The 12,298-nt window shown below is 40.9% G+C and overlaps 1 protein-coding gene across 1 annotated transcript; it reads right to left on the bottom strand.

The window, feature by feature from the left end:
• Positions 1–8,305: 8,305 nt before the first annotated feature.
• LOC308597608 (general transcription factor II-I repeat domain-containing protein 2B-like) lies at positions 8,306–12,031 on the bottom strand (the record flags this gene model as incomplete). Its single annotated transcript, XM_081213471.1, has 3 exons — positions 8,306–8,422; positions 10,670–10,935; positions 11,143–12,031. The coding sequence occupies 3 exons, from the start codon at positions 12,029–12,031 to the stop codon at positions 8,306–8,308; spliced, it is 1,272 nt and encodes a 423-aa protein (XP_081069597.1).
• Between the last annotated feature and the right edge of the window lie 267 nt (positions 12,032–12,298).

Raw genomic sequence — 12,298 nt, 5'->3', positions numbered from 1 at the left:
GTGCCCTCCATCTTTCCCAGCATCAGGGTCTTTTCCAGGGAGTCTTCTCTTCTCATGAGGTGGCCAAAGTATTGGAGGGGGGGTAGGGAGTCCTTTATTTTTCAGTTTTACAGTTGCATATTCTTTTCCATACTATAATGGAATAATCCAGCATTTCATGACAGTTCTTTATACTTCTTATTTGGCTGCATATACATTCATTCCTTCACCCAATTTTCCACTCTTTATCTTTCATAATGTCAGCTGTTGGGTCACAAAGTACCCCCTACTTGGAATGTATATTTAAGGTCCAAATTTTTAAAATATTCCCCTAGGTACTCCCACTCACTGCTTGTCAATTTGTTTATTTTATTGTCATACTGGCAAGCTCTGCATATTTAATTAGTTTGTATAGTAATTATTCTTTCCCTGGGATATCTCTTAATTTCCAATACCTTGCATATACTATCCTTCTGTTGCTGTTGTGTATAAAAATAGGTTGTGGCCTTCCTTAGGTATTCATTCCCAATTACAACTAGAAGAAGTGCTTCCACTTTCTTGGGAAGTTTAAAAGTTTTCAACTCATTGTACACCATCTTCCAAAATTATTTTGCCCTTTTACATTTCCACCATGGATGAATAAAGGAATCCTCTACTTCCAGACATTTCCAGCACATTGTTGATTTTTGGGGGGTACATTTTAGCCACTTTTATTGGTGTCAAATACCATCTATGCTGCTTTTTATACATATTTTCTCTAATTTGGTAACATGCCGAAAAGTTCATTGTTGAATCCCATAATTTTCCCCACTGATCCATTCATTTCAATATTATGCCGAATATTAATTGCCCATTTGGTCATTGTTTAAATTTCTCAGCTTCTCTTTTATGTCTATCATAATTCTAGAAAAAGCCAAGAATTAAACATAAAGTTAAGAATCCTGCCGCTGCAGGTTTTCAGATTTCTTTTTTTCCATGGAAAAAGCTCCCCTTGCTTTAGTTAGGTTAGACTCCATTTGTAAAGGCTGGTCCAAAGTCCATATAGCCCAGAATCTTTGCCAATTCCTACATTCCAGTCATGAGCCTCCTAGGTCATATTTGCCATCCTGTTTTAAAAGCTCAAATTCGTCTTGTGTGTTTCCCACACATTGTGCATTTGACCACCCAGAAGCATTAATGCTCTACCTTTCACCTGGAGGATTGGGGCACAGAAAAGTAAGCTAAGTCCCAGTGCGACACTGTCGGAAGTAATGTTAAATCCTTTGCTACTCTCCTCCCCCTGGCTCTCACTTAAGAGAAACCTAAATTTTGCCCTGGTTTGAGGGTAACATGCCTCTTGCGCGGTGCCTGGCCTACACTTGTGTAGACTGACTGACAATGTGGGGGCTCCCCTGCCCCAATGTCTCCCTGAAGGGGTGACCGAAAGGGGTTGACCCCATAAGGCGGGCTGTGTTTCCTCAGCCAACAATCAAACGCTACCCTCCAACCTTCAAACAATTCCACAAAGAAAAAAGTTTGAATTGCGAGCCCACATGCTAAACTCTGTCCCGGAGCCTATCCCCAGAAACGAGACGTGACAACAATGTATGGGTTTAAATTTGGCACAACAATAGGATCTTAGTTTATGTAGTCTGCCACCTGGCCCAGCCTGGAGGAAGGGCTAGGTTCGGGTGATTTGGCATCAATGAGGTCCTTCCTGTGTGTACGTGACCTCCCGCTCGAAGGATTATGGAGGGCACTGGGTGGTTTCAATGTCCTAAGGAAATGGAGCAGATTGGCATTGGAAGCAAGAGAATCGATGGTTCAGGTGATTTTCTGTGAATTTTTATGTATTTTAGCCCTTTAAAACAGTGGCAGTCCATTTCGGAAACAACTGGCTACATTGTATCAGTTTTGATTGGATTAGCAAGTTTACGAGGTGTCAGTCCATTATTCTCACAGCAGGGAGCTGTCAACAGCTTGTCAGAAGGTAAACGAGGCGTGCAAGAGCTCGAGGTGAGCTGGCTCTGCAGGCGAAATGCAATGCATTGATTGGCTGGAGCCTCCGTTCGGCGCAGGCTGATCAGTTGGGACGTTCCCATACGCAAATAGTCTTTTCATTCATAAAATACGCTGTTTGCTTCCCCCGGTCTACCCATGAAAATGGACGGGCGCAGAGAGGGGGGAAAAGGCACTTTTATTTCAGGGCTCGGGTTTCATGTGGTGCTTGGTGTGATACAATGGAGGGGCTCAGTAGGGCAGGGTGCCCTCGAGGTCATCGCCTCAAACCCTCTGCAGGCATCCTGGGAATGGGAATGTAAGAAATATGACCCCCCTCCACTTTGTAAAAGGGACTGTAAAGCGTGAACTTACACAGCGTGCCCTCCCACTTCACCAAAGCCTCCGCTCTAGGGCCAGTGTCTCTTGCAATCAGCCCTTTAACTGGCCCTTCAAATGCCACTGTTGGGGTGTCAGCATCGCCCTTGAGCCAGTGCCACCAACTGGACTCATCCACTTCAGCCCCGACTGGGCTAGGCGAGCTGGGTAGCACTTCCAGAGACCACCTTCTGCACAGGAACAGGTCAAAGTGCTGTGGACTCACAACTTAGAGTTGTGAGCACCGGATTCACTTCCACAAGAAGACAGTCGTTGCACAGCAGAGTATAGCAGAGTCTAGCAGAGTATATAAACAACTCGGAGAGCAGCTCTGTAGAATATCTTCTTTATTCTATCTACAACTATACAAACTATATACAGAGCTTAACGAGGTCTAAGCATAAATGAATGCTGCACTGCACTGAGTGCCTGCAGCTGCTCTTAGCAGCAACCTTATCTCTACACACGATCTCTAACACTCAGTCTCTCTCTCTCTCCGACACACTGACTGATTTGGTGCTGGAGCAGAATAAGTAGAGAGCAGAACACGCCTCCTCCTCTCTGGAGAATCAGCAGACTCCTCAGGAGATTCTTGGATATGGGAGGGGTGAAATCTCCTCATCCTTTAACCGGCCCTGCAAATGCCACCATTGGGGGGTGCATGAAGATGTTACCCCCCCATCTCAAAGGTAGACGAGGATACTGACCAAGACCTAAAACCACCACCCGAGACCCTGAGAAGGGGTCTCACGGCCAAGAAACCTACAGCTGAAAGCTCCTCCCTCTTAAGAAGAGTCACACCCTCCCGTCCACTCAGTCCTTGAGGCCTTGGTGCACATCGCACAACCAGGTCGTTTTCTGAGAGGATCAAATGCACTCCCTCCGTCCTGAACAGCCCAGAAATGTCCACACTGATGTTTGGGTGGCAGATAGAGAGGCCGCCAATTTGCTTCTAAGGGAACACTCTGCAAAACATTAGACAAACTATCATGGTCATTACCCACTTTCTGACAAACAACACAGGAACGTACATAAGTTTTGGTGGTTTGATACACATCAGGCCAATAAAAATAATGACTGAGTTTCTCTAAAGTTTTTTGCAAACCCATGTGTCCTGCCAAACTGTCCTCATGGGCCAGGCTCAGGACCGTTGATCTTTTCTTCTCCGGAACCACCAACTGCAAAACAAAATCCTTGTCCTTAACTTTCTTTGGCGCGAACTGGCGATATAAGAGTCCCCTTTGATACACAAATTGGACCCTCTTTTCTCCTTGGAGCGGAGCTCCAACCGCCTCCCGACAATCCTGTAGGGAAGGATCCGATCTTTACTCTGCTGCAAACTCTCCCAGGTCTCCCAACCCAGCAGAGGCATCAAATTCCTCAACTGACTCCGGATTGAGTGTCGAGGGCTTTCCCTCCCCTCCAGATTTTCCATTCAACCCTGTGCTTTGTTATTTCCCAGTATTCCCGAAAATAACAAATCCCTATTAACTTCTATGTTTATTTGAAATAATACAGAAATTACCTTTATAATTTTTGCCAATATTCTTTAACCAGATTACATTCCCACCACATGTGTGAATATAGTCCTTTTTCCTGACCACAATGCCAGCATTTGGGACTAAACCCTTTCACTATATATACCATTTGTGCTGGAGTAATAAGCAAGAGTTGTACAAGATTATGATTCTAGCTGGAATGGCAGTTATTGCTTTGGGATGGAAAGAAAAGGCCAAATGGAATTATGTTTTTGAATACGTACAGTCAGAAATATTCGCACAGATAGTGGCAGAGGATAGATGGGAAAATAAATGCCAAAGAATCACAAATAAATGGGCATTTTACAGGAACTTGATAGAAAGAGGGGAAGCCAACCCTAACATACAAGCTCGAATGAACAGACTGTGTACATGGATAAAGATATGAAGAAGGAAGGCCTGACCGGGAGCGGGGAGGGCTGGAGTGGGGAGGGAGGGGGGGAAGTAAACCAGATGGTATTTTGAATTGATTTTGTTATGTAAGCCTTTTTTCCAGAAACCATATATATTAATGTTATGTAGTTAGGCATTGTAGTATGAATGAATTTTGTTCTGTATTCTTTGTTTTATAGAATATATAAATAATGTTATGTTACTAAGCAAATTTAATAAAAAATCAAAAACAAAAAACCCTGTGCCCATCTGGGATGAGATGGAGGGGGTTTCTACGGTTACAGAGTTTACTGTTAACTGCTGCTGCAAGTAAACCTGAAACCCCCAAATCATTTCCCACCAAAACGGGGCTTTTACACACCTCAGGGTCATGTACTAAAGCAAGAGGAGGAAAAGCTGATCCTCTCCTCGGAAATAGTCCGGTGGTGCCTGGAGGTGAGCAGTCCAACGACGTGGTTGCCCCACCCAACTGGGCAAGGCTTTTGGGTAAAAAGGTACCCTACTGGCCTGTCATCCGAGTCACGGCACCAATTTGTTGCAATATTTTTAAAATGGTGCCCACTTAGTGGAGACAAAGGATTGACAGACACAGCAAATTGGAGAAAAAGAAGGTGAGGTTTATTGCTGAGCAATAATGGACCCAGTTGGAATCCTTTCCAAAAGACTGGGACCCCAAAGGATTCAAGTTCAGGAGTTATATACCTGAGTGCAGCATCACAGATCATGAGACAATCATGAGACAATCACGAACGCCAGCGAAAAATAACCAATAAGTGAGCTTCTGCCATGCTCTTGCCCATGCGCAGAGTACAACTCCCAAGTTCTGCTTTCTTGTCTGACCTTTTCTCTAGTTGATGGAACAGGGAATTGAAACTTCAGCTAGGAGGGGATCTCCTGGCACTAACACCCCCGTGCATCTGTTCATGTAAGGGGTATTGTGGTCAGCCCTTCCTGTTTCGTGTCCAGAATTAGTCTAGAGTTGAGATGTGCCAGCATCTTCTGATTTATAGCTTCCCCTTTCTCTAGGGTGCAAGAAAGCACTGGGGGAAAGGTCCATCTCTGAACTTGCAGTTTCAAGCAGTTTTCTGTTAGACTTGGCAAAAGCTTTTTATGATTCAAATGGATTATAAAAATCACTGTAAGGCTCTGGTTATATGTGAGCATGTGTGAATATATTGATAACTGCTAACTGATTATATGAATAGCATAGGGGCAACCCTCCTCTTGCTTTAGTACTATAACAAGTTGATTTCCAGTATAACCTTTATAGGAAACAGGGACGATGGAGGTAGGCTGGAAAATCTCATTTACGCCATACGGGCTGATCTTCAAGGGCTTAGGCTGCATCTGTATGGGCAAAACCAAATCTCTGGATATGCTGGTGATATCAGACCCTGTATCTTGATAAGAGTTCACAACAACTTTATTTATTTCAATGGGTGCTGAAAATTCCAGATTAGCCCAATTAACATGTGGCACCCTTGGTTCTGCTCCTGTACTCGCAGGCCCCACTGTAACGGTGTTTGCAGTCTTAGGAACTAAAGCGCCAGGCGCTGCCCCACCCTTTCCATCCGGATCTGGGTTTTTTCCAGCTCCTGAACTTTGTTGCTCCGCCTCCCAATCCTCCGCTGGTCACTGGATCATGCACACCGCAGGGTTAATGTCAGAGCTGGAGGCTTTTTATCACTCAATTGAGGGCAAGCTGCCTTCACATGGCCCGGTTTTTTTTACAATAGAAACAGTCCCGAACTAGGAGCAAGTTTAGAGCGATCCCCTCCTGCTACAAAGGTGTCTTTTGCAGGTATGGGAGTGACTTTACTTTGGTCTTTGGCGGGAGGATCAAATCTCCTGGCTGGAGCTGACGCCGCCGCTCTATTCCCTCCCGACGGTCCTCTATTTGCCAAATGGGACCACTTCAGTTTAAATGACTCTGCGAATTCAGTTGCTTGGTCCAAAGTAGTGGGGTGTTGATCAGCGACCAGGTTCGCAATCTCAGGAAGCAATTGGCGCATAAACTGTTATTTTAACATCAATTGCCTTAGTCCTTCAAAAGTATCAACGCCTTCAGCTGAAAGCCACAAGTCAAAATTTTGAGCCATTTTCGTGGAAGACACAGAAAGACTGTCTAAGGGGTTGGACTTATCCCCCTTTCAGAAGGCCCACCTATAATTTTCAGCATGAAGCCCATGGCTTTGTTTTTGTTTTTTTTAAATGCTTTTTATCGACATTTTTCAATAAACAAAAACCAAAACCAAAATAAAACAATCTTTACAATCAATCTTAATATCGTCTTATTTACATTGCGCTGAGTCACGCCTCAACTTCCTTCCTTCCCAGTTGCGGTTTTCTTGAAGTACCTCTTCTCTTAGTTTCTTTTACGTTTCTGTACACGTCGCAAGATTTATATTAGTCCTGCTGTAGTTCTTAAACTTCTACAATTACATTCTATATACGTTACAAATTTACTCCAATCGTCTATAAACTTTGCCCCTTTTTGGTGTCGGGTTTTATATGTCATTTTCGCTAATTCCGTATATTCAAATAATTTTGCCTGCCATTCCATAACTGTAGGGATCTCTGATGACTTCCATTTTTGGGCTACAAGAACCCTAGCTGCCACTGTTGCATATTGAAATAACTTCTGATCCTCCTTTTTTATTTCATTACCTATTATTCCTAATAAAAATGCCTCCGGCTTTTTTGGGAAGGTATATCTAAAAAGTTTCTTTAATTCATTATATATAAGCTCCCAGATTTTTTTCATTTCATCACATACCCACCACATGTGGTAGAGATCCCCATCCTTACACTTATATTTCCAACAAGCTTTGTTACCCGTTTTGTACATTTTCGCTAATTTGACCGGGGTAATATACCACTGGTACATCATTTTTTCCAGGTTTTCCCTTAAAGTTGAACATGCCGTGAATTTCATCCCTTTATTCCACAGCTTTACCCATTTATCATACTCTATGTTGTAACCAAAATCGATTTGCCCACTTTACCATCACTTCATTTATTAACTCATCTATAGTATCCCATTCTAATAGAAAATTGTACATCTTAGATAACAGTTTTGTTTTTCCTTCTAAAATTTCTATTTGATATTTAGATTTTTTATCACTAATTCCTAGTTTTTTATCCTCATTCCAGAAACCATTTACCTGGTGATACTGTAGCCACCCTGTCAGCCCATCTTTTAATTCTTCATATGTTTTAATTTTCCATCCTCTCTCTGTTTTTACTAATATATCTTCATATGTTATTCTCTTTCCTTCCATATTCAGTTTTTTTGTTGTTAAAATATCTATCGGAGATAGCCACCAAGAGGTGTTTCTTTCTAAAAGGCTTTTGTTTTCCCCCCACACCTCATGTAGGGCACCTCTGAAAATATGATTCGAGAAACCTTTATGGACTTTCCCCTTGTTATGCCACAAATAGGCATGCCAACCATATCTATTGTTGAATCCTTCCAAGTCCAGTAAATCCGTATTCTCTAAAATAATCCATTCCTTAATCCAACATAAACAGGAAGCTTCGTAGTATAGTCTTAAATTTGGTACGGAAAATCCACCTCTTTCCTTCCGGTCCGTTAATAACTGGAATTTGATCCTCAGTCTCTTCCCTTGCCAAATGAATTTTGAGAGGGTTTTTTGCCAGTCCTTAAATTGATAAGATCCCCTAATTACAGGGATCGTTTGAAAAATGTTATTCAACATTTTCGGGAGGATGTTCATTTTAATTGCTGCTATTCTCCTGGTCCAAGACAGCTTTAATCTATTCCATGTATCCAAATCTCTTTTGATCTCTTTCCATGTTGCAATGTAATTGTTACTACTTAAATTGATGTTTTTCATTGTTACCCAGATCCCTAAATATTTTACTTTTTTCACTACTTTGATTCCGTACTTTTGTTCCAATTGCTCTCTCATATTCCTTTCCATATTTTTAACCATCATTTTAGTCTTTACTTTGTTTAATTTGAAGCCTGATAATGTACCAAATTCTTCTAATTCTTCCAAAACTTTACCAACACTAGTTTAAGGTTCCTCTAACGATAATACCAAATCGTCCGCATAGGCCTTCAGTTTGAACTCCTTAATACCAATTTTGACTCCACGTATCTCCAGTGTTTTTCTTATTCTGTTTGCTATTACCTCCAGACCATTATAAACAGCAAGGGGGATAGAGGGCATACCTGTCTCGTTCCTTTCGTGATGTCAAATGACTTTCTCAGATTATTATTTACAATCAATTTAGCAGTTTGGTCAGAATATATAGCTCTTACAGCCTTCATAAATGTGCCCTCTATCCCCATTGCCTCCATACTTTTTAACAAAAAATGCCATGATACATTGTCAAACGCTTTTTCTGCATCAATAAATATTAACACAGCTGGTATTTCGTTTTTAACTTTTAAATATTCTATAATATCTACAATATGCCTCACATTGTCTTTGAGCTGTCTGTCCAGGAGAAACCCAGCTTGATCCTTGTGTATAAGATCTTTTAAACTTCTTTTCAATCTGTTTGCCAAAATTTCTGTGAAAATTTTATAATCATTGTTTAACAATGAGATGGGTCTATAATTTTTAATATTTAGTCTGTCGGCTTCTGGTTTAGGCATCAAAGTTATGTGTGCTGCTTTCCATGTTCTTGGTGTATTTCCTCCTTGCAAAATGTTATTCATAACATCACACAATACAGGGGTTGGTTGGTCCTCTAAGATTTTATAATATTTTGCTGAAAGTCCGTCCGGGCCTGGGGCTTTACCTATTTTCATCTTTTTTATTGCACTTTGAATCTCTTCTGTTGTTATTGGTTTATTCAGTTGTTCTCTTTCTTCCTCTGTTATTTGTTTCCCTTTGTAATCTTCTAAATATTCTCCTATTTTACTTATCTCTTCGTTCTCTTTCTTATATAGTTCATAAAATTTCTGAAAGGTTTTCTTTATTTCCTTCGGATCTTCTATTTGGTGTTCTCCTACTTTTATTTTATTTATCACACTTTGTTTTTGTCTTTTTCGTAATTGCCATGCCAAAAGTTTTCCTGTTTTATTGGCTGATTCAAAAAATTTCTGTCTCATTAATTTAATTTTCCATTCCACTTCTTGATTTACTAATATCGAAAATTGAGTTTGCAACAGTTTAATTACTTGTTTGTTTTGTTCATCTTTGGGTTTAATTGTTATTTTCTTCTCACATTCTTCTAGTTGAGCTAGGATTTCTTTTTTCTTTTCTCTCAATTTTCTTCTATAGTTATTTTGTTGAGTCAGATAACCTCTCATGACAGCTTTGCTTGCATCCCAAACAATATCCAAATCTCTTTCTTTATTTAAGTTCCATTTAAGATATTCTTTCAGAGTCTCCTTGCCTTTTTAATTACTTCTAAATTCTCAAAGAGGTTTTCATTCATCCTCCATCTATATGTACTTTGCACATTGCTTTTTATCTCCAAAACTATGGGGTTATGGTCTGATAATGTTTGTGGCAGTATTTCACATTTCAATGTTCTTGGAGTTAGATGCCTTGAAATCCAAATTTGATCTATCCTCCCCCAACTCTGGTGTGGTTCCAAAAAGAAAGTAAATTGTTTTGTGGTTGGGTGTTTATGTCTCCAAACATCTATTAAATCCAAATTTTCTGCCAGATTAAAAAAGGACCTTGGCAATTTCCCTTGGTTAACTTTCTTCTTTTTTTTAGTCTATCCAATTCTGGTGTTGTCACACCATTGTAATCTCCTATTAATAGTATCTTCTGATCTTCTATTTCTGTCAATCTTTCTTCTAACTTCTTATAAAATTCTGCCTTGTTTGTGTTTGGCGCATAAATGGCAACCACATTATTCCCCCCCCCCCTGATAATTAATTTGTACCCTATTACTCTCCCCTCTTCATCTTTACAAATTAATTTAGGCTCCCATTTCTCTTTGACATGAAGCACTACTCCTCTTTTCTTATTCACATCTGAATTAATAAATTCTGCCCCTAGCCCAGGGGTCTGCAACCTTTAAGACAAAAAGAGCCACTTGGACCCGTTTCCGAAGAAAAAAAACCTGGGAGCCGCAAAACCATTGCGACATTTAAAACAAATATACACTGCATATATTGTTTCTTACCTTAATGCTATATATACAGGATCGTGCAGTCAGCTGTCAATCTGAAGAAAAAAAGGACTTTCACTTAACAATGTAAAATATATTTTTGCAAATTAATAGCTAATTAAAATATTTAATTTACAGGGTTAATGGGACTTTTGCTCCTGAACCTCAGTGCTCAGTGTCTGCACATGAGGGCTGTAAGACGTCACCTTCATTTTCACACAGGCTTGCAAGCTGTCATCTGTGAGGCGTGATCGATGTTAGTTTTTAATATAGTTCATGTTGGAGAAGACCTGCTCACATACATATGTGGAACTGAAGATCGACAGGACTCCAAATGCATACTTTTTCATGTTTATATAAGTGTTGGGGATGGCATTCCATGTTTCAAATACAAGTTTGTCCTGTTTGGGAAGGTTTTCAATATCACTCCATTTATGATTCTGAGCCAGAAAGGCCTTCTGACAGGCAACATCCTCAAGAATAGCGGTCAAGCATTTGAACTTGGACACCCATATATCTTTGTCAGCTATATCGGCCAGTTCTAGCTCAAGATCAGGTTGACTTACACCTGCAAATGCAGTCATATTCTATAGGGATGGATCGATCGCCAGGGGAGTGACAGGGAAGGATAATGTGGTTTTTTCCTCTCTGAACTCACAGAATCGTTTCCCAAATGAGCTTTGCATTGCGGTGATTGCAGACTTGAAATATTCCAAATTTATCGTATCATGACTTTGTTTGAACTCTCTCAAAGAGGGAAAGTGAGACAGTGTACCTCTCTGGAAATCTTTGACAAACACTGTCAACTTGCGCTCGAATGCCAAAACCTCCTCCAGCATGTGCAGGGCTGTGCCTCCTTTCCCCTGAAGGGTTGTATTTAGCGTGTTTAGATGGGCTGTCATGTCTACCATAAAATGTAATTTTTCCAGCCACTCTGGCTGTTCCAGCCCAGCAAAGGTGAGCTCTTTGCTGACCAGGAAGGTTTTTACTTCCAAACATGTGACAAAGCGTTTTAGCACCTCGCCTCTGGACAGCCACTGGACCTTGTTGTGGAGCAGGTGGTTAGAATATGTGCTTTCCACCTCATCCAATAGCAAACGAAACTGGCAGTGGTTTAAACCCTTTGCCATTATCTTATTAACAATCTGAATGACCACATCCATCACTTTTGTGCATTCGGGGGGAAATGTTTGAGCACACAATGCCTCTTGGTGCAGGATGCAATGAAATGACAGCAGCGTTCTACCCAGCGTCTTCTGCAGTAGAGCCACAAAGCCCTTCTGTGCTCCTCTCATGCTCGGTGCCCCATCAGTAGCCACTGAGACCAGGTGGTTGGTGTTTATTTTTTTAGCACTTAAAAAGTCCAGGACAGTCTTACATATATCCTCACCCCTTGTTTGGTCTTTTAGTGGTATCAGCTCAATCAGTTCTTCCTGTGGCCCAAAAGAGTTCACATATCGGCAGAACAGCGCTATTTGTTCAACATCACCTTTATCTTTGGACTCATCACAGGCGATGGAGTACGCCACAGCTAAATTAATGTCTTGAATTTGCTGTTTGCTAATGTTTTCTGCCATTTTTAGGGTTCTGTCTTTAACAGTCTTCGCAGAGAGAGGCATGTCTTTGATTTTCTGCACAATTTCATTCTTGTTTTTGAAGTCCATGTATAGATGTTCCGAAATCTTAATGAATGCTTCTTTTATATACTCTCCATCTGTGAACGGCTTCCCGTGCTTGACTATTTCCTGAGCGGCTACAAAACTAGCATATGTTGTGGAATTTGCAGACTTCACCTACTTCTTGAAATTATTTTTGCTCCTATCAACCTTCCTCATAAGTTCTGCAACGGCTTTTCATCTCTCATCTCCATCTGGATATTTTTCAGCAAAGGCTGTGTGTTTATTCTGGAAATGTCTTGCAATATTCGACTT

The sequence above is a fragment of the Podarcis bocagei genome, assembly GCF_964188305.1.
Source record: "Podarcis bocagei genome assembly, chromosome: 1".
Taxonomy (NCBI): domain Eukaryota; kingdom Metazoa; phylum Chordata; class Lepidosauria; order Squamata; family Lacertidae; genus Podarcis; species Podarcis bocagei.
Note: the sequence above shows the minus strand (reverse complement) of the source record. Positions and strands in the feature narration are given on the sequence as shown.